General features: G+C 44.7%; 1 protein-coding gene across 1 annotated transcript in view; it reads right to left on the bottom strand.

Annotated features, from left to right (window-relative positions):
- The window catches only part of PPP1R14C (protein phosphatase 1 regulatory inhibitor subunit 14C), an 86602-nt gene extending 64095 nt beyond the window's left edge, over positions 1 to 22507 (bottom strand). Inside the window, exon 1 of the mRNA XM_079939479.1 lies at positions 21671 to 22507. Coding sequence (XP_079795605.1) covers positions 21671 to 21976 — 306 coding nt within the window. The 5' untranslated portion in view covers positions 21977 to 22507. The remainder of the gene's footprint in view (positions 1 to 21670) is intronic.
- Positions 22508 to 24407: the final 1900 nt, after the last annotated feature.

Genomic DNA, 24407 nt, shown 5'->3' with positions numbered 1-24407 from the left:
AGAGAGAAAGGGCAGGAAGAAAGCAAGAGGGGGGAGCAGAGGAAGAGGGGAGAGAGGAGGAGGAGAGATGGGAAGACAGAGAGAAAGAATTGTTTTCTCGATTCAGTATTCTGAGGAAAATAATGGCTCTATATGTGTAAGCAAATTATTCCAGATAACCAATATTTACATTTTTTTTTCTGAAATTTGCTCTAAATGTGCCTGCCTTCTGAAGCAGAGGTTACCAACAGAGTTGAATATTCTCTTAATAACTCAGGTCAGACATCCTACTGCGCTGCACTGCAACCCTCCAGGCCACTGACACGCGTAGAGCTCTTTGTCTTCTGTGAAGATGGCTCCAATCTCCTGAGCTTTTTATAGATTCCCTGTCAACCCCCTACCGTCAGGCTGTCAGCCGTCTTGAAGATGTTCTCCCCGTACATCTATCTAGCAGCCTACTTTGCTGCTTCTAAATCAGAATGAACTAAGAAGACGGGAAATCAAGCTTGTTAGAACCACGGCTAAAGTAGGAGGAAACAAGCTCTCCCCAAAGCCTCAGGCCCTCTCCAAGAAAGAAAGAACAGACACTCCGGGACAGCTCCTTCAGCTCCCAAAGTTTCCCATTCTGCTTTCTTTTAGGTTCTTCTCTGTGTCCAAATGAGTGGCCTCTGGATAGGTGAGGTTTAACTCAGCACATAAAAACATTCAATTGAGACAAACTAAAAAAAAGAGAGAGAGAGAAAATAAAGGGCCAACATTCACTAAATAAGAAAGTGAATCAAAGTCCTGCATGTAAGTGATAGTCGAAGGAAGGAAACCCTGTTCTCTTGCCAGTCTCTGTCCTTTTCCTGAGCCAGAGGGCAGAACCGGCCATGGCCCAGCTCCAGGGCTGCCTCTCCCAGTGTGAACAAAGGGCTCTGAGCGCCGGAAACCACCGGAAACAGGCAACAGTGGGCAAGGAAGGGCTGGCGGGGGCAACCCCAGTTTCCAGCAGCTAATGCTGGGGGCTGGCTCCAGCTTAGGGTATCTGCCCAACCCAGGCCTCCTCATTCTCATCCCTGGAGAGAGGCAAGGAGCGGGGCCCTGGGACATGAATAGAGCCCTAGCAACACGGAGCAAGATGGCGGCCACGGAGAAGCCATCAACTGACAGGTCACGCAACGGACAGGTAGCAGGAGCGGCACCAACATGAGACCCACTTACAGTGCAAGCTGAGGTAACAGCACCGACTCTTCTCCTAGGCACAGTGCCAACCTCCTGAAAATGCACGTCTCTATTCCTCTGAATGTGTTCTTTGGGCTGGCACTAAATTCTGAAAATAAAAAAAGTATTTCACTGCTCACTAAATTCACTGGATGAAATAATGTGCTTTTACAAAAAATGTTTGGGGCTTCCCTGGTGGCGCAGTGGTTGAGAGTCCGCCTGCCGATGCAGGGGACACGGGTTCGTGCCCCGGTCCGGGAAGATCCCACATGCCGCGCAGCAGCTGGGCCCGTGAGCCATGGCCGCTGAGCCTGCACGTCCGGAGCCTGTGCTCTGCAATGGGAGAGGCCACAACAGTGAGCGGCCCGCGTACCGCAAAAAAAATAAAAGTTAAAATAAATAAAAATTTAAAAAAATTTTTAAAAATGTTTAATCTCTTTTCTTTTGTAGGGTTTTGTTTTAAAATATTCTGATAGCAACATAAAAGCTCTAATTCTTAGGCTTGTTGCCTGTTTACCCAGACTGTCACAGAAAAATAATTTAAAATAACTATAATAGAACAACAAAGCTATCCCCGAAACAGAAGAAAATTCTAAAAATTACCCTCCTCACACTGAACATTTAACTTGTAAAGAAAGAAACAACAAATGTTCTAAAATCAAAAATAGAAACTCTGGAAGTAAGTCAGAAAGAGAAAAACAAATACTGTATGCTAACGCATATATATGGAATCTAAAAAAACAGTACTGATAAACCTAGTGGCAGGACAGGAATAAAGATACGGACGTAGAGAATGGACTTGAGGACACGAGGAGGGGGAAGGGGAAGCTGGGATGAAGTGAGAGAGTAGCATAGACACATACACTACCAAATGTAAAATAGATAGCTAGTGGGATGCCACCTCATAGCACAGGGAGATCAGCTCGGTGCTTTGTGACCACCTAGAGGGGTGCGATAGGGAGGGTGGGAGGGAGACGCAAGAGGGAGGGGATATGGGGATATATGTATACATATAGCTGATCCCTTTGTTGTACAGCAGAAACTAACACAACATTGTAAAGCAATTAAACTCCAATAAGGATATAATAAATAAATAAATAAATAAGAAAAACAGAAACTCTGCAAAGAATCCCATTGTTTCATAGTTCTACTTTACACCTGGCACATAGTAGGCCCTCAACAGCTATTTATTGGGTGGCTGACTGGATGGTTGAATAGACGCGGCCCTACCAACTCGTCTGAAGTTAACTGACCTTCCCTAGGACTGTGGCCAGCAGGACTTTTCCAAAACCATATTTGGGCCTGTTGAAGAAATATAGTTAAGTAGTCAGCAAAGTCTTCTCTAAAATGAAATCTGAGTATCTTTTCTTTGAGCCCGAACCTAGGGATTTTACATACTCTCGCCAAAAAGGCAAGTTCAGACCTAATCATCAACTAGCTAATACCTACTGACCATTTACAGTGCATGGGCCATTGTGCCAGGACTTGGAGATGGAGTACAGTGAGCACGACGGGAAGGTCCGATCCAGCATGAAAACACACTCAACAGAATCTATAATAGACCCATACATACAAGGTCCTCTGTTTTGTGACTACTGCACAGTGGGGAAGAGGATGATCTTTTCAGTGCTGGGTCAACTGGATGTCCCCACGGAAAAAAACGAAATCTTGATCCCTGCAGTATACCATACACAAACATCAATTTCAAATAGATTACAGATCTAATTATAAAAGGTAAAACAATGAAGGGTCCAAAAGATAACATTGGAGAACACCTTCATGAGCTTGGAGCAGACAAAGATTTTTTAGACAGGATGCAAAAGGCACTAACTATTAAGAAAAAAAACTGGTAACTGGACAATATTAACATTAAGAATTTCTGTTCATCTAAAAACACTTAAACATTAAAAGAGTAATAAAAAAAGGCAACTCACAAAGTGGGAGAAAAGACATACAATACATATTTCTGACAAATGACTGATATCTAGGATGTATAAAAGATTAGCATCCAGGATATACAAAAATCAGTAAGACAGACAACCCAACCTAAGGTTTTATTTTTTAATGGGCAAAAGAGTTGAACAGGCACCTCACAAAGAGGATACCCAGCGGGCCAATAAACATGAAAGAGGACTGAACTTCATGATAAATGCAAATTAAAACCACAATGCAACAACAATATATACCTCACAGATGGTTAAAATGAAAGAGAAAATACCAAGTGTTGGCAAAGATGTGAAACAACTGGAACTTTCAGATACTGTAGTGGGAATGTAAGTCACTATAGTTACTTTGGAAAATTGTCTGGGAATATCTAGCAAAGCTGAACATATGTATACCCTATAAGCCAGCAGTTTCTCCACTATGTAGGCAACCCAACAAAAATGCAGACATATGTTCACCAAAAGACACGTGCAATAATGTTCACAGCGGCTCACTTCAGAATAATCCCAAACTGGAAACCTCCCCAATGCCCATCGAAAGCAGAGCAGATTAACAAACAATTGTGATGTATTCATACATGGAACACTGCATGGCAACTAAAATGGACAAACCTCAATGGCATGCAACGACTTGGGTGTACCTCACACAATGTTGAACAAAAGAAACAGACATAAAAGTTATTTTAAAAGGCAACCAGATTACCTTGCAGGCAGGGGTGTGGGGGGTGGGGTGATGCTAATGATGGAAAGAGGGCACAGCAGGGACTCCTGTGGTGCTAGCAATGTTCCCTTTCTTGATCTGGATGGTGGCTACGCGGTGGGTTCAATTCTAGACAGTTCATCAGCCCACACACTTAGGATTTGTCTTCTCTGTATGCCATACTACAGGAAAAAGTTTTTTTTTAAAGTACTCTCACTCATGATCTCAGCTCACATTTTTTTCTGTCCCTAGTCCCTTGACCATGTCAAGGTCCATCCTGCCTTGGGGTCTCAGCATTAACTGAGCCCACTGGGAAAAAGCTCATCCTCTCCCATCTTTGCACAGCTGGTGTCATTTCTCACCATGTAGGTCCTGGTTCAAATGAAACAAACTTCCTCAGAGAGGTCGTCCCTGGTCCTAGCAACCTAGGCACAGTCATTCATACTTTATTCCATTACTCTGTTTTATTTCTTTCACAGAACTTCTCACAAGCTGAAACCATTTTGTTTTACTCATGTGTATTTGCTTTCAGAGCACAGGGACTCTGCCTCTCTGGTTCACTGCTGTTTCCCTAGCACCATACGCCTAGCACTTAAAAGTACATCTGGCATATTTACCCAAATGATTTGAAATTTATAACCACACAAGAGCCTGTGTGCAAATGTTTATGCCAAGTTTATTCATAATTGCCCCGAAACTGGAAGCAACCAAGATGTCCTTCAATAGCTGAATGGACAAATTGTGGTACAAGCCAATAAACAATGGAATATTATTCAGCTATAAAAAGAAATGGGCTGTCAAGTCATGAAAAGACATAGATGAATCTTAAACGCATGTTGCTAAGTGAAAGAAGACAGTCTAAAAAGGCTACATATTACATGGTTCCAATTGTATGACATTCTAGAAAAGGCAAAACTACGGCAATGGTAAAAAGATCAGTGGTTGTCAGGGGCTCAGGGGGAAGTAGGGAAGGTTGGATGAGTAAAGCACAGGAGGTTTTTTTTCGCGTGATGAAACTATTCTACATGATACTGTAAGGGTGGATACGTGACATCATGTGTTTGTCAAGGCACATGAACTTTACAGCACAAAGAATACGTACGCAAATTTTTAAAAAATCATTTAAGAGATTGGGGGATCCCAAAATGGAATGCAGAATGTGATAAAACAATCTGACTATATTACAAATGTATGAAACAACCTCACTTTAGGAGGTATGGGGAAAAGGTGCTGATCTAAGTAACGGGAAATGAATAGAGTCTGTAAGACTAAATGCAAGTGAATTGCGCGTAAGCACTCTAGTTGATAAAGTTGTTTCCCACAGGGATATGGGTTAACTCTGATGCTGCTGTACCTGTATGCCACAATCGAACAATTAAGTGAATGGATGGCAGGTGGTGGGAACTTCAGGTTTCTTGCTGATGGAGTGAGAATTTACAGATGGGCAAGAGAAAGAGGCTAGAATAATTCACATGGTAATGGATTCGAGCTGGAGACATCATCTTGAACTCATGTTTCACTTAATATAGATACTGATGGCTATGTATAGAAATATTTACAGATATATGTATATACACAGGTTAGTATACACACATACATTTCCTTACTCTGACAGCTGACAGACCCTAGAAACAATGACACCCCAGTAGCAACAAGCACACCTGTCATCCATGTCTTGGTTTCTGATACCATTCTCCAATAAAAGGAACCAGATCTCCTTGGAGAAATGGCTGATTCTATGCCTGAGGCAAAAAATATACAAGATGAACCTGGAACACCTTGTAGTGCCAGAAAGTATTAAACACACACACACACACACACACACACACACACACACAATGATGGGAGTACGTCAAACATACAAAGGAGCCAACTGAAATAGCTCCCAAAGTTGAAACAATTTGAGCAATTTGAATTTTAACCCAAAGTACATAATAAATATCCCCAAGTCCATACTGATTTAAATAAATTATTGACTAAATAAACAAATGGGGGAGAGGAGACAAATGTCCCATGCAGAAGAATTCCATATAAATCATATAGAAATATAAGGAGTTGGAGCATAACTCCCTATTCCTTAGGTAGGGACTGCACGTAGTGATTTCCTTCCAAAGAATACAGTATAGAAAGCGGGAGAGTGAGTAACTTTACTGTGAAGGAACCTGACAGGCACCACGCCAGCCAGGTGGTCAAGGCCAGCATCAACAGTGATAAGTCCTGTTGATAGGATGCTCCTTGACAGGATGTGATGAGAACTGCCCTTCACCTCTGTGGCCTTCCTCCCAAAAACCCATAATCCCAGTTTAATTATGAGAAAAACATCAGACAAAACCCATCTGCAGAGCATTTCTACAAAATACCTAACAGTACTTCACACAACTGTCAAGGTTATGAAAAACAGGAGAGCCTAAAAAACTGTCATAGCCAAGAGGAGTCTAAGGAGACATGACAACTAAATGTAACGTGGTATCTTGGACAGAACCCTGGAACAGAAAAAAGACCCTGGATAGAAACCAAGGAAGCTAAATAAAGTGTGGATTTTCGTTAAAATCATGTATCTATATTGGTTCATTAATTGTAACAAATTTACCATAGTAATTTAAGGTAAATAGGTAAAACTGGTCACAGAGTACATGGAGTACAGTCTTTGTAGTTTTTCTGTAAATCTAAAGCCATCTAAAAAAATAAAGTTTATAAAAAATAAAGTTTATTTGTTAAAAGAAAAGTAAGTGGGCCCAACAGAAAGTGGTTGCAAGGACTGATGGATGGGTATTGGAGACAGGGACAGACGATGGCACAATGGCTGATGGGAGGATGGATGGAGGGCAAGATGGCTGATGGATGGATAATGGATAGAGTGGCTTCATAAAGCAGGGCAAACACTGCTGAGGCGGGTGGTGGGATGAATTGGGAGACTGGGATTGACATATATACACTAATATGTATAAAATGGATAACTAAAAAGAACCTGGTGTATAAAAAAATAAATAAAATAAAATTCAAGCATTCAAAAAAAAAAGAAGAGAGAAAATGCCCAGGATTCCAACTATGGTCTGAGATAAATAAATTTATTTAAAAAGAAACAAAAAAACACAAAAGACGAGAACTGAGATGGACACGAGGGTCTCAGCAACCTGAAGGGCATAAGCCCTCTGGGTGGAGAGACAGCGACATGGCAGTGGGCTGCGGGGAGCAGAAGGTGATAAAATGCAGGCAAAAGGTACAGACAAGCTCCCTGTTAGACCTGGGCAAAGAGAGGAGGAAACGGGGAGAGAGTCTTGTGTCTGTGTGTCTAGCACTTGATTGAGGCATTATCTACATACCATTAAATGCACAGATCCTAAGTGTACAGCTCTATGACTCTTGAAGGAAAGGCTGAAGATGAAGAAGAAAGCCCCTTTTGCGTAGGAGGATGGGGATGGGCTCCTCAGAGAAGGTAAAGGGTGATCCCATCTTCCTTCTAAACTTCCTTCTGTCCTGTGGTTGGTAGCACCATCCTCTCCACAGATGGTCTTTCCGCCCAAAAAGATAGACACCCTACTTTCCAAAAGCCTTATCACTAGTTATTCTGAAAATGAAAAGTATTTAATACAAACACACTTGTTGCCTCATTTTCCCCTTAATTGTTTGCAACTAAAAAAAAAAACTGGGCTTCCCTGGTGGCGCAGTGGTTGGGAGTCCGCCTGCCGATGCAGGGGACGCAGGTTCGTGCCCCGGTCCGGGAAGATCCCACATGCCGCGGAGCAGCTGGGCCCGTAAGCCATGGCCGCTGAGCCTGCACGTCCAGAGCCTGTGCTCCGCAACGGGAGAGGCCACTACAGTGAGAGGCCCGCGTACCGCAAAAAAAAAAAAAAAAAAAAAAAACTGCCTGAGAAGGCAAAACACCCCAAAAGTTGCTCTGAACATTATCAAGCCCTGTGACAGGAGAGAGATTGATCATGGAAGAGAAAGGAAGCCTTTTCTTACGATGACAGCAGAGCAGGATACCCACCCCCACCTCTTTTTCTAAATAACTTAGATTTCTCTTATGAAAGGAATACACATTCATTGTACAAAGCATAAATAAAATTAAAAGTACCCATAATGATACTAAAAAGCACTTTTTATTATATCTTTGCAGTCTTTTTTCTAAGCACAAAGACATCCTATGAAAACGATTTGTATCCAGAATGCAAGTTAACCATTATCACTTAACTCAAATGTGATAATTCTCTTGAATTAAAAAGGTAATTTTCTTGAAGCAACCCAACAAGAAGACTTTTCATTGGGACACTGACTAGATTATTCTATATCCACAAAACCTGGTGTGTGACCAAAATTTTCAATCAAGGTGTAAACTCCACCAAAAATTATTCAAAACAAAAAAACTCCAGGGCTTCCCTGGTGGCGCAGTGGTTTAGAGTCCGCCTGCCGATGCAGGGGACACGGGTTCGTGCCCCGGTCCAGGAAGATCCCACATGCCGCGGAGCGGCTGGGCCCGTGAGCCATGGCTGCTGAGTCTGCGCGTCCGGAGCCTGTGCTCCGCAATGGGAGAGGCCACAACAGTGAGAGGCCCGCGTACCGCAAAAAACCCCACAAAACTCCAAAAGCCTCTTCTCTCTTTTTGACCAAAGGACGTACCTTTCATTTGAATATATGTATTAACAAGGCAGAATTAACTATGGAAAAAAAGATCACAGATGTTGCTAGTAATACTTTCATAAGTATCCTTGACTTTTCCTGGGATGATTTTTTAACCTTATTAACCCTCAAAACATCCCCGAGAGGGCTCTATCATTTAAAGGGGGAAATTAAAGGAAGCCAAGAATGACGGCTCACACACAGTCTGCAAATAAAGGCGGGTCGGGGAAGCCTGCCTCCTCCTTCTGGAAGACCACGCCCACCCCTACCCATCCCGGCATAAAGGATGGAAAAAGAACCGTGATCCCAACCAGTAGGGATCTTGAGATGAGACAACCTATTTCCTATCACCAGTAAGAAGCCGTCTCTAAAAACTTCAGTTTGTTTTGATAAGTGAAATGGAAAAGATAGCCTGAATTCCTTGGGAGGAAGGCCAGGTCCACACTCACGCCCTTCAGGACTGCTCAGAGGTCGGCCTTGCACCCGCGGAGGCAGCAGAGGGGGTCAGTGTCTTAGTCATAACGACTGGCTTGAGAATTTGGATTTCACTTTACTGTTTTATATGTTCTCTGTATCTCATTCTTTGCCCTCCTTGATTGTTTTAAATTGCTTTATGCAAGGCAATTTACAGTAAGGTGTCAAGGATAAATAAACTCGTTCCTCATTTTCTTCTTCAGAATAATGAGTTAACTCAACCCAAGGATCTTCCACGTATTAAATGCAGCTCACTGTCCCTCTCTGAAATTTAACGTGGGAATACTGCAGAAGTTTGAGACGTGACTGGCAACTAGATGCTTTTAAAGACTCAGGCTAGTTTGGGTGATGGTCTGTCTGTTTACCTAGATACACACACACACACACACACACACACACACTTTCACTATCTAAACATCCATCCATATAAACTGCTTCTGGCATAAGCTTACTAAATACTGAACCATCTGGGGTTTGATGATGAAATGGAATATTTTAGCTTAACAAAAGGCCCTTGTCTACCAGAGATAGTACATGTTGTTTTTTTTTAGTTATAATATTTGTAGAGTGTTTTCATTATAGCAAGCATAATCATGTTTTAGCACCAAATCAATGACTCACTCTCTTCCGACTTGTTAGAGAGCTTCCACACCCCATCACAAACAGGAGAAAAACCAGTTGACTAGTTAGAATTGTTACGTGGAGTATTAGCTCATAAGAACTAAGCAGAAAAGCTATCTTTACCAATCTGAAAACTCAACATCTTACCTGCTTGGCTTGAAACAGATTTGATTCCATTAACATTTGCAGAAACGAATGAAGGAGCTCTGTCAGCTGTACTACTGACATAGAAAACATAAAAGATATTAATAGACGGTGGACCATAGCAGCTCAGGACAAACACATCCTTAGGCAGAGAAGCAAAGGATGTTGTTAAGGGTTTTTCACATTTTATTTAGAAGAAGCATTATTTCTTTACTTCAGCCATGTCAAAGGTAATATTTTGTACTTTCAAACATGTAGGATAAAATGGCTTATTTAAAGTGAGTTTCCAACTTTTTACCTCAAAATTCCATCTAAGTGGATAAATAGAGAACATAAGGACTCCAATACTAACTGCTCATGCAAACCTGGCAATCAGAAATAAGTAGCACACTCAACTGTGATGTATACTTGAGAACTAATAGATTTGAATTTTTCTAAAGAAACAGCTGAATCCTGTAAATGGTTCATCTAAAAAATAACAGAATACTGTTAATTGTTCAACTAAGATGCAGTATATTTGAAAATATGTCAAATAAATTAAGCAGAAAAGGCTTGCCCAGTGTATCGGTCAAAAATGCTAGAATACATGGAAATGATCAGGGGGTGAAGGTGAAACTGATGCTCGTGGTTTCCAAGAGCTGTTTCCAACTCTGAGTCTTCCTTTTCTTCTTACTGGCAATTTCAACGTGGGCATGTTACTAAGCCCCTCTGAGTCTCAATTTTCACATTTTAAAAATAGGATAACTACTTACATCACAGAGCTTTTGTGTGGATGAATGGGATTATCTGATGGTGCTTTATGGATTCTATCATGAAACAAAATAAACAAATATTATAAAGATCAATCAATTCTGCTTTGCACTTCCTACCGGAACTGCCTATGAAAAATCTTACTTTCTTTTTTCTATCCCATCATGTTCTAAAACTAACTATAAAGTGACATTCCAGGAATAAATTCCCCAGTGAAAATTAATTTGTTTAGTACAGATTTATTCAGACTCTTATTTAGGCTAATTTGTACTCTTTGCCTTTTTAAAAATTTATTTCCTAAAGCTGCTGCACTTTTCTCTCAGATGCTCTCGTTTTATATCTCAACACAAATCTTCCTCAAGTTAAAATAAACACCACCATTAGTTAATTATATGCTGCCAAGATAATGGACAAATAATAACAGGAAAGGCCTCCAACAGGCAATATTATAATTTATATGCCTAAAAGCTTTAAGTCAAATATGCCAGCTCTTCTTAAAGGTTAACCCAATTAAATGCAAAAAAAAAAAAAAAAAAAAACAATGGGCAAATAGGGTAGCTCTGAGTATCTGCACTGTTAGATTTCAAATTTAACTTGGAAATCAACAGAGGGGAGGAAGTGCTGGAGGGGAAAAGAGGGGTTTTTTTAAAAAGGCTTCTCAGCTGGATCCTTCCCATCCAAGTGGCATCACATAAGACATCATGCAAGGGAAGGCTGGAGACACTCACTTTAGCTACTGAAATGACTATGTAAATCGGATGATCCTTTGGTGAACTAGTCTGTCTCAGGTTTGCCTTGAGAGGAAAGACCCTCTATTACTGCTTTAAATATCACCCTCTCTTTAATAAATCTCATTTTCTCCAATGCACGGTCAGCTTTATTATAGAATCTCTATAAAGATCAGAGCTTGAAAGCCCTAGACTTCCCTCTTTTTTGTTTTTTTCAGATGAGGAAAGAAAACCTGAAAACAAAAGCCTATGTGAAAATGACTTGCCAAGGTCATCTGGCTGGTAAGCGGCAGCCCTGCTAGAACTGAGGCCAGGACCCTTCCCACCACATCATATTGGGAACACGTTTCATAGATCTCATAGATGCCAACATGGTCCCACAGCCCACAAATGATACAGCCTGCCCTGTGTATTCACTCCCGAAGTCCAGCTATTAAGTGACGACTTTCTCTTACTTAAGACCTTACTTCCTATTAACATGAACGATAAAGTGTTTTTAGTCATTTACATTATAATGTCAATGAATTTAAGATAACCTTTCCCGAAAACAGGCTTTGAGTAAAGGAAGAAATACACAACCACTATGTGGTAAATAAATGTATTGAAAACACTAATACAACCGTGAACAGGAAATAGTTGCCGCCCTCAAAGGGCTTCCAATCATATGGACACCTCCGTTCTTCCCCTACAACAGGAAGGTTTCCTTTACTTTCTCTTTTTCTCTTATACAGTTTAAATGGATGAAGGCATCTTCTTCCTCTTTCCCCATCTACGTAAATATCTGTTGGAATGAATGAATATTCCTTCCCTCCACAGGTCTTTCCACAGCTTGACCTAAGGATTCTTTCAAAAAGGAAAAGCCCTTCTGTGATCACTTTTTCTTCAACCATAAAGTGACGCTTTACAGACTAATTCACACTCTGGTCTCTTCTTTTTTCTAAGCTTTTACACAGAGGAACAGATTTCCAAAATGCCAGTGGTGACTAAGAAAAATCTGGTGAGAATTTATTGGCCCGGACTTTTAAGCAGAGGCAGGAATCCTGGCTTTCATTCCTTGTTCTATCAAGACTTGTGTGAGCCTGTTGCTCTGAATCTTATCTTCTAATGGAAAAGCCCTCACCCCTTCCCAGCACAGCAGGCATCTCCACTTCCAAAGAAATGAACGATTACAAACAAAATAATATTCTTGTACATACTGAAAAGTTAAAATTACAGAGAAGAATGGCAGTAACGTGTGATTACTTCCTTTGAAGACTTTCATCACCCAGGCATCTGTGCCTTATTCCATCATAATGTCCTTTTAGCTCACAGTTTCAAAAAAAACACATGTAGGGGCTTCCCTGGTGGCGCAGTGGTTGAGAGTCCGCCTGCCGATGCAGGGGACATGGGTTCGTGCCCCGGTCTGGGAGGATCCCACATGCCGCGGAGCCATGGCCGCTGAGCCTGTGCGTCCGGAGCCTGTGCTCCGCAACGGGAGAGACCACAACAGTGAGAGGCCCATGTACCAAAAAAAAAAAAAAAAAAAAAAAAAAAAACCACATGTATATAATTCCTAAGCATGAAAAAGAACTGAAACTTCAGGTCAACGATAGAAGAGCAAATTTTTTTTTTTTGGCTGCACTGTGTGCAGCATGCGGGATCTTAGTTCCCCAACCAGGGATCAAACCCACACTCCCTGCAGTGGAAGCTCGGGGTCTTAACCACTGGACTGCCAAGGAAGTCCCATGAAGAGCAGATTTTTAATACAGGTAGAGCCAAATTAGATTAATGCCCTTAACTTGGGGTATGTATTTCTGAAATGCACGGCACCGGAAGATGCTGCCGTCTGGTCGAGGGGACCAGTTTCTGCGTCACTCACTTGACAGCCAGGTCCTGGACCCCTGAGTGCAGCCAGGATGCAAGAGGCCACTAGGGCTGCAGGGACCACAAGATTTTGCCCTCAGAAGCTGCAGGAGACAGGATTATAGAAAGGTGCCGAGACAGGGGTGAGCACAGGCCAGCAAAGGGCTATCAGCCAGCCTGCCAGTGACGACACCTGTGACAGAGGTTTGCTGGAGGACAGCAGGTAAGAGGTAGGCAGGTGAGGAGGAGGGAGAGGTGATTCTGGCAGAGGGAGACAAACGGGAAGGGGTTCCTGCCTGACCTGCACTAGGACCTCGGTTGATAACTGAAGAAGCAAGGGTGGGGTGGGGGAAGGAGATGAGACCAGCGAGGGGGCAGCAGCAGAGCCCTGAACCTTGTCGCAGGCCATATCCTGAAGGCTGTGGGGAGGGACTAGATCCGGTCAGGATTTTAGAAACACTCCAGCCGGCCGTGTGGAGGGGGGTCTGAAGCTCCCGTGGTGAGGGAGAGCTGGAGATGAAGGACCAGAGGAGAAGACCCCAGCCCAGGAACCAGAGACAGGGCTTCGCTCCAGCCTCTGCCACTTGAGAATCACGTGGCCTCTGACTGGGACCTGTCACTCAAGCTCTCTGTACCTCAGTCTCTCTACCTCCCTTGCAGAGTTACTGTAGGGAATGAACGAGGGCTCAGGAAGGACGGGTTGTGCAGTAAGAACTTAATAAATGCAGCTGCTGGAAGCCATGGTAGCATCGAGGCTATGTAACTTTGGGAGTCAGCGTGACCTTGGACAAGCACAAGGAACCACTTCTCTGACCTCAGTTTCTTCCTCTATAACGAGAAGAAATTAAGATAATACCACCCACCTCATAAAGTTACTGTCAGGATCGACTGGAGGAGATAAAATGTATAAATCACCTGGCCCTTGACCGAGAGCTACTCGAGTAGCAGAAGTAGCGATAACAGCAGCAATAGTAGAGGGCTGGTAGTAGTACCAGTGCTAGTAGGAGCAGTAATTTGAGGGACATGAGACCAAAGTGTCTCTTCTATAATCCAGGTGAGAAATTATATGGTGCTGGACGAAAGCGGTGGCAGTGAGAAGCCAAAGAAGATTCCAGATTCCAGAGCTCTAAGGAGGCGTCCACAAGACCTCCTGACTGCTGGATGTGACCCGCAGGGAGAGGTCAGAGGAGGATGCCAGTATACTCTTGGCTGGGACACCTGTGGACAGGGTGCCGACCATTCACCCAGGGAACTGAGGAAGAGGGGCAGGTTGCAGAGGAAAATGAGAAGCTCAGTTTCAGAGCAGCTGCAGTTGAGGTTCCCACAGGGCATCTGAGTATGTCTGGTACTCAGAAAACAGATCAGGGTGAAATATACAGATTGAAGAGTTGTCAGCACATGGCCAGCAACTGAAGCCACAGGAGTATTCCTATCAACCAGAAAGAGGATGCAGGAGTGGGGAAAAAAATAGAAAGAATAGAGCAGAGGCCCAGAGACAGAGGCAGTGTGACAGCACTGAAGAGGCGGGCAGAGGACGAAAAGCGGGAAAGGAGGCTGGAAGGGTAGCTAGAGATTAGGATGAGAGCCAGGAGAGGACTGCTCAAAGGTTTCCCTAGGAAATGGTGAAGGGCACCTAATGCCTCAGAAGGTCAAGTAAAAAAGACCCAAACAAACCACTGGACTGCAAAGCAAGAAGATCCTCAGGGAAGCCATGGGAGGAGCCAACATCAGATTGCAGTGGATAAGCAGTGGGTGTCATGGGGGGAGAAAGATCTAGAAAAATAGTAAGGGAAGGAGAAGATAGGGCAGCAACCAGAGGGAGTACAGGATTGAGAAAGGGAAGCATTTTTGTGGTAGGAGGTTGTTGGTAAGGGAAAGAAACACTGCAACTTGTGTATGTGCTGGGGTGAAAGGAGGAGGTTGAAAAGCAGCCCAGGTAGGAAGGTAATTAAGAGGAGGAAGTGCCCGGGAGGGTGGATGGTTGGCTAGAACAGCGGGAGGCTGCAAGGGGCAAGGAAGGTAACAGAAAGGATGCCTTGAAAAGACAGGTGGGGACTTCCCTGGTGGCGCAGTGGTTAAGAATCCACCTGCCAACGCAGGGGACATGGGTTCAAGCCCCGGTCTGGGAAGATCCCACATGCTGTGGAGCAACTAAGCCTGTGTGCCACAACTACTGAGCCTGCACTCTAGAGCCCGAGAGCCACAACTACTGAGCCCACAAGCCACAACTACTGAAGCCCACGCGCCTAGAGCTCAGGCTTCACGACAAGAGAAGCCAACACAATGAGAAGCCCGCACACCGCAACGAAGAGTAGCCCCTGCTCGCCGCAACTAGAGAAAGCCCATGTGCAGCAACAAAGACCCAACATAGCCAAAAACAAAATAAAAAAAAATAATAATAATGGTTTTTTAAAAGACAGGTGAAGGTTTGAAATAGAGAAGTGCAGGAAACGGGAGACAAGAGTAAACTACAAAATGCAGTTATGCACATGGTGCACACACCACATGGAAAATGAAACAGACTCAGTTGTTCCCTCCATCTAGAAAGAGATGATGTCTTTGAGGAGACTATGAGCTGAGCAAGGGTACCCTATGAAGCCAGGTTGTTTCAAAGGTGAGAGAAAAACGGAAGATACTGGAAACAAACAGGTGTCAGAGATGAGAAGGGCAGGTAGGCTAGTGTGGCAAGGGGAACAGTAGAAGCAAAGGAAAAGAGTGGACGGGAGACATGAGGAAGATTCAATTTTCAAAAGAATTCTCTCAGTCTAAGCTTAAAAATCAATTAGCTGCGACTACTGTCTTTAAATTCCTATTTTGAGCAAATAGGTCAATGGAGGTAGGTGTATATCCAAAAATGCTGAAATAAAACAGTAATGATGCAAGAGCTTGATATAGATGATTGTAACCGAACCCTGCATCAGTTTTTTTCCATAGCCATGAGTATGATAAAGGAGCACCACCAAATAAGCCGGTAGTAAAAGATCAATGACTTTTAAAAGGTTTTCGGAAGGTTGACCCTTTTTCATTCACTCAAATGCTTAAGGGCCGAAGAACTGTGTCCTACAAGGAACACAGACAAAGAAAATTAAGACCAATCCTGCCTTCAAATTGTTGATGCCTAACTTCTCTCCACATATATGAAAATCCACAGGAACTTCCAGAATGAGGAAGGCTCTAGGAAAAAAGGGAATGACAGAGTGAATATTTGCCCATGTTCAAGTTCAGAAATACACCGCCTCTGACCTCACATCCGTCTCCAAATTCTACCACCAAATAGGTATGAATACTTCTTTTTTCTTCCCCCCTCCTGCTCTCCCACATCACAGAGAACGACCAACAGTTAGTGGCTGGTTATGATTCAAACTACAACACCGACTAAGGTCCAGCTCCACGGTCTGACCCATTTGGTCCTCATAACACCACCACAAAGGGGCCAGGACTATTCCCTTAAACGCAGGGGGAAAGTGGGGCTCAGAGAGGTTAAGGAAATTGCCCGATCTCTAAGCACTACTAAATGCTGGGCCAATGTACCTTTCACGTTCACCTCGCTTCGAAGCATTTACTCTTTTAATCACTGCCTCCACACCAAATTTCCCTAACCACTGTTCCAAAGGGAAACCTGTTAAGTACAGTTTTCATTTCATCCTTTGGCAATTTAGAATTCTTTTATTCATGGACTTTTAACATGTTTAATTTATTCCTTAATATTTTACAGATTGAGTTTATGGAGTTTTTTTTTTTTAAGCAGTTTGGTTTAAAAGTCTATTCATTCTCAAATACCTACACAAATGGGGATTCACCACATAATCCACAAACCATCTTCTAGACAGCACTTTCTACCTTCCAGCTGAGGGACTAACAAGGCAGCAAAGCAGGCCAATGTGGTGTTGCAGAGGAGGAATCTAGAACAAAGCAACGACCTGAACTAAAAACAGGAGGCCTGATCTGAGAACAAATCCACGGACACTGGAGTCCCCCAACATGCAACATCAGTCAACTCAGAAGTTACAACCGCTGCATCAGGGGAGCAGAAAACCTACAGGGGTTCAAGAAGGTGCCAGGCACTGCCCCACCTCAGGAAGCAGTGATTAAGGTACAGCTGACTTTCTGGACACAGCCCTGCTCTGCTGTGTCCCAGCTGAGGGGCCTGGGGCAACTTCTTGACTTCTCTGTGCCTCAGTTTCCACATCCATGAAATGGGAATATCAGAGGTTGTCACTAGGATTCCATGAACCATACCTGATACACAGAAAGCACTCAATAAATTTTAGCTAATTATCTTATATATGTTTAAGCTTTTCCCCTTCAGGAGCAGTATTTTTTTAATGGCAGGTTACAACCCCAAAATGTGTTATGAAATCAATTTAGAGGGTCACAACCAGCAATTGTGGTAAATTAAATAGAACAGAATATTGTATTTCAACATTAATAAAGTCATATTTTATATTAACGTTGTAATTTTTCTTTCACGTACATGGTAACATTAAGTGGCGCTTCGTGAATCTCTGTTTTCATCCATCCATGTGTCAGTGTATCTATCAGGCAGCAAGAGTGTTTCTTTCTAGGGCCACAATCAAAAAAATTTGAGAACCACTGACTTACAGAACGAGGATGGTAGGGAGTAAGGGAAGATGAAAAAGTGTAATGTGCCAGAAACCACTTTTTAAAATGTAGACAGCTGCAGCAAAATGAAAGCCCCCCTAAATGGACATTCAGGATAACCCACGAGATACTCTCAGTGTACAAGTCTGTTCATGGCTAGGCTGCTGCGGGCGTTTCAGTAATCCGAGGTTAACAACAGGCTCTTATTTCCAAAGCAAATCAAACCGCAAAACTGGAAGTACAGATGTTATCTTGATGCTGGGCAAGATGGGAAAAATTGACATGACTTATCCAGTTAAGTCCTCTTGCAATACTCGTCAAAGTAAACACTATGCCAGATATCAAATGCTCTTAAAAACTATCAGGGTTTGGGAGAGATATGAAAATGTCTTAAAACAGAAATTCTTACATGTGGATGTAGATTTAACCTAGCAGTTCTGTTATAAGCAAATTCCTAGGAGAAAATGTAACTAACTGTACAAGAAGATGAAATGGAAAATAACTATAAACGTAAATAATCATTTTAGAATCTATAAAGACATTTATTTATGTAACCAAAAGGCTGTATGATGTGGGGGGCGGGGGTTATTACTTTTTATTGGTGTATAGTTGCTTTACAATGTTGTGTTAGTTTCTACTTATGTACGATGTGGTGTTTAACCATACCACCCTTAGACTGTGTAGGAACAATACCACCCTTAGACTGTGTAGGAGGGCCACAGCCCTGGGCCCCACTCATCTTCCTGCAGAGTTCCTGGGACCAGGTGGACTTACCCATCCAGACAGGTATCCCTCCATCTGGTTTTAGCCTACACTCACTCTGTCCCCAGAATTCCCTGATCAAATACCAGGACACTTCCAGGGCATGAACAGGCTCCTTCCAGGTCTGGCCTCCCAAAGGGGGACTTTGCCACAGGTTGGAGCCAGAGGCACAGTTAGAGGGGGGACAAAGGGTGTGGACAGACTGGACATGCAAGTGGACACGATGTCCTTTACCTCATTGAAGGTATCACAGGTGAAGAACCGAGGGAAGAACCGAGGGAAGCAGGTCCTGGCCCAGGGGAAGAGTCTCCCAACCAGCTATGAGCTCTGGGAAATCTGAGAATTCCAAGTTCAAGCCTAGCTTTCCAGGCCATTATGAAGATATCTTTGCCAAGGTAGGATGACAGAGTATATATGAATGCTCATTAGCTTGATTCATAACTTTGAAACGTTTTGACACATGCTATGAGGGCCCCCATCTGTTCTCTTGCACAGGACCCTGCAGAGTTATAAGCAGGCTCGCTGCTTAGAACATGGACCAGAGCCACACTGCTGGGTTCTTACCCCACCTCACCCAGTGACATTCACCAGCTATGTGAACTTGGGAAAGCCTCTTAATCCCTCTGTGTCTCAGTTTCCTCATCTGTAAAACAGAGATGATAACAGCACTCTCTTCATATGGGTTGTTGTAATGACTAACTGAATCAGTGCCTGGAACGACACGCAGTGTGTAATGTAAGTACTCCATAAATTCTGTCTTTGTATTATTCTCTGTATAAAACCGATTGGCCACTGAAAACTTCTAGATAAAACCACAGCCAGGAAGTTATTCTGTGTATTTCTTCTCTCCCACTCCTTTCTAATTTTAAATATCATACTTTATGCCACTCTAAAAGACCACTATTTTCTATTCTGAAAAGGACAAGTCATCTAACTGCTGACCTGCCTGATGCAAGTTCTTCTGAAATTAAATACACGTTCATCTGGAAGACCCCCAACCTGGCAGATAGCTCAGGGCTCTGGCTGGTTCGAAGTCTGGCAAGCTGGCTTTCCGTGTCAATTTCACGGGCTAAACATTTGGAGACATTACGAATTTTAAGTGTAAAAAAGGACATTTCCTAACCTTCATATTCATGAGATTCAGAGCTACAAGCCAGGTAGGTCCTTCTCGATTCACAAACCAGAGGCTGAAATACTTGAAGCTATCAGCAAGGAAAGGCTACCAGACCAGAGAAATGAAGCTAAAAATAGAGCCCTAACAGTGGAAAAATAGATGGCAGAAGACAATCCCTTACGTGGATACTTATTAGTCCACAGGCTTTTTATTATTCAACGAAGGTGTAGCATCAATATAGTATTTACAAATTGCCAACAGCCCTTTCAATGACTTGTATTTCTTCAACCTAAAATGACAGAACAACTTGAAGAGGAATATTTGCCCCATTTTAATGACATGCGGGCAGCCTATAGCATCTTGTGTCCTTTCACCACAAAACCTCTCAACTCTCTAGCTGTTTGCTATACGTTGAGGTCTGAAATGGGAGAAGTACAAGGAAAAGATTCAAGGTCATATTTACCCTTTAAAATAGGTACCTAACCTACATGTTTAATACAGTGAGTATTCAATCTTTCATTTTTTTCCAATTATTCAGAAGAACCTTTAAAATATATGATTTGCCAACCTGATGAGAGGCTGGAACTCTTTCCCAAGCTACATCTATTTAGTCTCCCATAAAAAGAACATTGCTAAATCATTGTTAATTTCAACAACAGTTTCTCTAGTAACCCAAATCTTCTCCAAACCCAAAATGGAGTATAAAGACCAGTATGAAATAAGTGAAAAGTAATTGGATTCTACAGAGGCAAGACTGAGCACATCCATCCATCCCACAGTAATCCCATCTAAATCAAATACATTGTTTCTTTAAAGAGTTTTGCCAACTTCCTATTTTAAAAAAAACCCATAACACTTCCTATTTTGGCCAGTTTTATTTATGCAATTAAAATGGCTTTTTATAAGAGCTGGGCTGGAGAAACAATATATTTTTACAAGCCCATTAGTCATATAGTCAAGCTTCATTATATCACAATCATTCATCAGGAGTCTGTAATGAGAATGCTGTTTCCTTGCGCGATGAGAATGTTAAGGAAAATATGTATTCACAATAGGCCATAAAATGTGTGAAATCTAAACCAGAGGAAAAGCCAGTGGGTTCATCTGGCTTTCATTTTTGCTGTAGAGGGTAACAGCCCTATAGACACAAACCTAGCTTTAACTTAGAAACCATATCCTTAATTATTAACCCTCTTCATTCTTCCACCCTTTCCAAACTCCACTCCCTTAAGAGAAGTAGAATACTTCATTTACAAATACTGTTATTAAAGACTCTCATGGGCGATCATGTTGGCTTCGGTCATTTTTCTGCCATACTTTTGTTACAGCTTATTCTAAATATTTCTCCTTATATCAACTATTTCTCCTGACGCGGCAGTCAGATTTGCGTATAAGCTTAGCCCCTGAACTGTGGGAAGTAAATGTCGTGGCGGAGGGGGAGCTGGGCGATTCCGGGCATCCCGCACACCACCCGCAGGCTCCCTTCCTTCCACCCAGGCACCCTTCCAGGTTGCCCAAGGCTCTCATTCTGCGCCCGTCAACGGGAGTAACTGAAACCGGGCAGGAAGAAGGAAAGCTGCTTCAACAAAGCCCAACGTGTGCAGCTTTGGCAATGCAAGGCCGAACTATGGAGACGTGCGTCGGGGCTGGCTAGCAAAGGGAAAGCGTTCAGCTTATGATTTTGTGGTATATTTCAGAAACCGAGGTGGTCTCTAAGATCCCCAGAACCTCTCCTCTCCGTTAAGCAGCTTTCAGTCTTTTCCCTGCTCCCCCTCCACAGAAATCGGGTCTGCCAGGGTCCCAGCAGTGAGCGCTGTTCTCGTGGGTTTGCGCGCAGCGGGGGTGATCCCCTCCGAGCCCCACTTCGGGGAGCTGCAGCTGGAGCCGAGAGGAGCCCGGGGCTGGCAGAAACGCAGCGCGCCGAGCAAGACCCAGCCCTCGGCACGGCCATCAGGGGGGCCCCAGCTCCCCGGGCACCCAGCAGCTGAACCCAGGAGGGGCTTCCCCATCGCTGCGCCCCGGCACCAGAGGGCACTCTGGAGAGAGAACACGCCGCGCCTCGCTCCCAGCCCTGGGTCCCCAGGAGCCAGGGCGGTGCGCGCCAGGGAGCCAGAGCCCTGGAGAATTCCTGTGTTTGCGCAGCGGGGCCAGGGAGGCCCCCGACCCTCCCGGTCCCGCGTCCAGGTACCTCGCAGCCGTAAAGCTGTCCCAGCTGCTCCACGATCCACTCCTCTAGCACGAGCCGCTTCCGAAGCTCTTTGCGATCGTATTTCACTGTCACTTTTCCCTGCTGGTGGCGCCGCTGCTGCTGCTGAACGTGCCCGGCAGCGGACGCCGTGGCCACGGGCGCCGAGTCCTCCCGGGAGGAGCCCGAACCGCTGCTCGAGCCTGGGCTGCCGCCGGCGCCGCCCCGGGGGCTCTGGAAGAAAACCCGCGCGCCGCCGCCGCCGGCGGCCCCAGCGGCCGCCTCACTGCTGCCCGTCGCCACCGACATGTCCCCGTGCGCGCCGGAGACCGAGTGAGGCCCGGAGGAGGGGGCGGGCGGAGCGCCCGGCGCCGCTACCGCCTTGGGCCGGGCAGCGGCATGCGCGGGCTTCGTCAGCACCTGCTCCGCGCCGCCGCCGGCTCGCGGGGAGCTCTGGAGGAGGAGCCGCGGCGACCGGGAGGAGCGCGGGCGGGGGAGGGCGGGGAGGAGGGAGGGCGGGGGCCGCAGCCCTAGGGACTCAGCCGAGGACCCTCTGGGTCCAGCCCCGGAGGCGGATCCGGTGCCCGGCAGGCAGCGGGCCCGGGGCGTGGGAGTTGCGCGCGGCGAAGGGGGTGTGGGCGCGCAGACACGCACGGGCGACCGGTGTGGGTCTGGGGCCAGGTCCTCTGCGCGGGTGACCGTGTGCTGCCCTGCCGGACACGGGGATTGCGCTTCTCCCGCCGCCTCGGCCGGCGCTGCCGGGGACTGCGCTGGCGACCGCCTGGGCAGGGGACGCGGGAAGGGGCCGAGGCGCAGGTTCCTCACAGAGGTTTCCCTCTCCCTGCCGCCTCCTCTGAGGGCGGGGCGGTGTCTCCTCCCCTCCCGGGCCCATCCCGCCGCTCCAAACACCCGTTCCTATCCGTGCCACTTCTTCTCTCGAGAGTGAGAAAAACTGACGAGGCGATGTTTGTGCCATCAGGCAATCACCGCGCCTGAGAAATTCTCTTCAGACCAGACAGTGTCTTGTTACCTCGAAGACAGTGCATTCAGATATCTTCGTATCTAAAGGGCAGAAGGCTTGATGTCTCTTGGGCAAGGGACTGGGGATATCCCGACAGCAAATACTTCTCTAAGAGTCAGTGCTGGTTACTGGTCTTACATTTCTAGTATTGTATTCCCTGCATTGCCAGCTTTCTTAATACCATTTCCAAACAACGTCTTTGAAGCTAGCAAAGTAACAGCACTGACTGACTACTTTTAAAACATCAGGCGGCCAAGAAGGGTTACAAATGAATGAGCTTACTATGCGGTTTAGGGCAAGGAGATGGGGAGGAAAGTTCTAAACAGAAAACTGCATGTGTATGTGTGTAAAATTATAGGGAGACACTAATATGTTTCTGTTGTACCTAACAATAAATTTCTGTTCAGGCAACTGGACGAAACCACAAAAGATGTTCAAACACAAGTAAGTAGCTTTTATGAACTTTTTAAAAACCTGGTAAAGGTTACTGGCAGCTACTCAAGTAAGTTTCTCAGAGAGAAAGAATCAAGTCAATTTCCTCTGAACACTTTCTATGATGGAGAGGATTCTGGGTGGGCTCCTAGACTCACAGCTATAAAGACACTGAAAATAAAAGTAGCCAGCAGCTTTGTCCTGACTCTTCTGGCTGGTGCCCTGGTCTGCTCTATCCAGATTTGTGTCCGCTTTATTCCTTCACTTGGGGTTTTCCAGCCAGAACATGACTGCGAAGGGATTTTCCCAAGTGTTCCATGCCTAATGTGCATCATCGGGACAGGTCTGGCCTTGAAGAGTGAAAGGAAAGATCTAGTGGGGATTGTGTGAAATAGGTGGCTGGTGTGCGTCTTGGACTCTTCTTGTAATTAGACGGGGTCAAGGCTAAAAATCCCTGCCCCCTAGAAGAGGCCAGCAGTCCTTAAGGTGGTAGGTTTCCCACCCAACCTTTCATGGAGAAGGGAGACAAAACTACCCTGATTGGCTCCTAGAGATTTTTTTTGTTTAATAAATTTATTTATTTACTTATTTTTGACTGCATTGGGTCTTTGCTGCTGTGCACAGACTTTCTCTAGTTGCGGTGAGCAGGGGCTACTCTTCGTTGTGGTGCGCGGGCTTCTCATTGCGGTGGCCTCTCTTGTTGCAGAGCACAGGCTCTAGGCGTTCGGGCTTCAGTAGTTGTGGTGTGTGGGCTCAGTAGTTGTGGCGCACGGGCTTAGTTGCTCCGTGGCATGTGGGATCTTCCCGGACCAGGGCTCGAACCCGTGTCCCCTGCATTGGCAGGCGGATCCTTAACCACTGTGCCACCAGGGAAGCCCACTCCTAGAGACGGATGACAGTTCTCCACATCACCCCCTCTAGACATCCAGCGCTTATCCAAGTTGCCTAGCACCTGCTTTAACCAGCTGGACTAACCAGGAGAATTTCATTCAAAACCAAAAAACAGCTAAAATTGTAGTTAATGAAGGAGAAACTATATAAAATCTTGGCCTCATTCTGGTGTTGGGGACTGGCCATACCAATTATTTTGAAAACTGTGCCTGGTTTCCAGGAGTGTGGCAAAGAGTGGAAAATTCCAACTCCTTACTTTGAGTCTTTGGACAATGAATTCAGTCATTCAATAATAACTTCAAAGGATTTATAGAAATTCACAAAGTTCTTTCTGAGAATTTCTTGTGTCAGTTTTTTTCTCACTGCATAAGACTTCTTCCTTTATGCTTAAAATTC

The sequence above is a fragment of the Stenella coeruleoalba genome (genome assembly GCF_951394435.1).
Source record: "Stenella coeruleoalba genome assembly, chromosome: 12".
NCBI lineage: Eukaryota > Metazoa > Chordata > Mammalia > Artiodactyla > Delphinidae > Stenella > Stenella coeruleoalba.
This window is presented reverse-complemented; position numbering and strand designations above follow the sequence as displayed.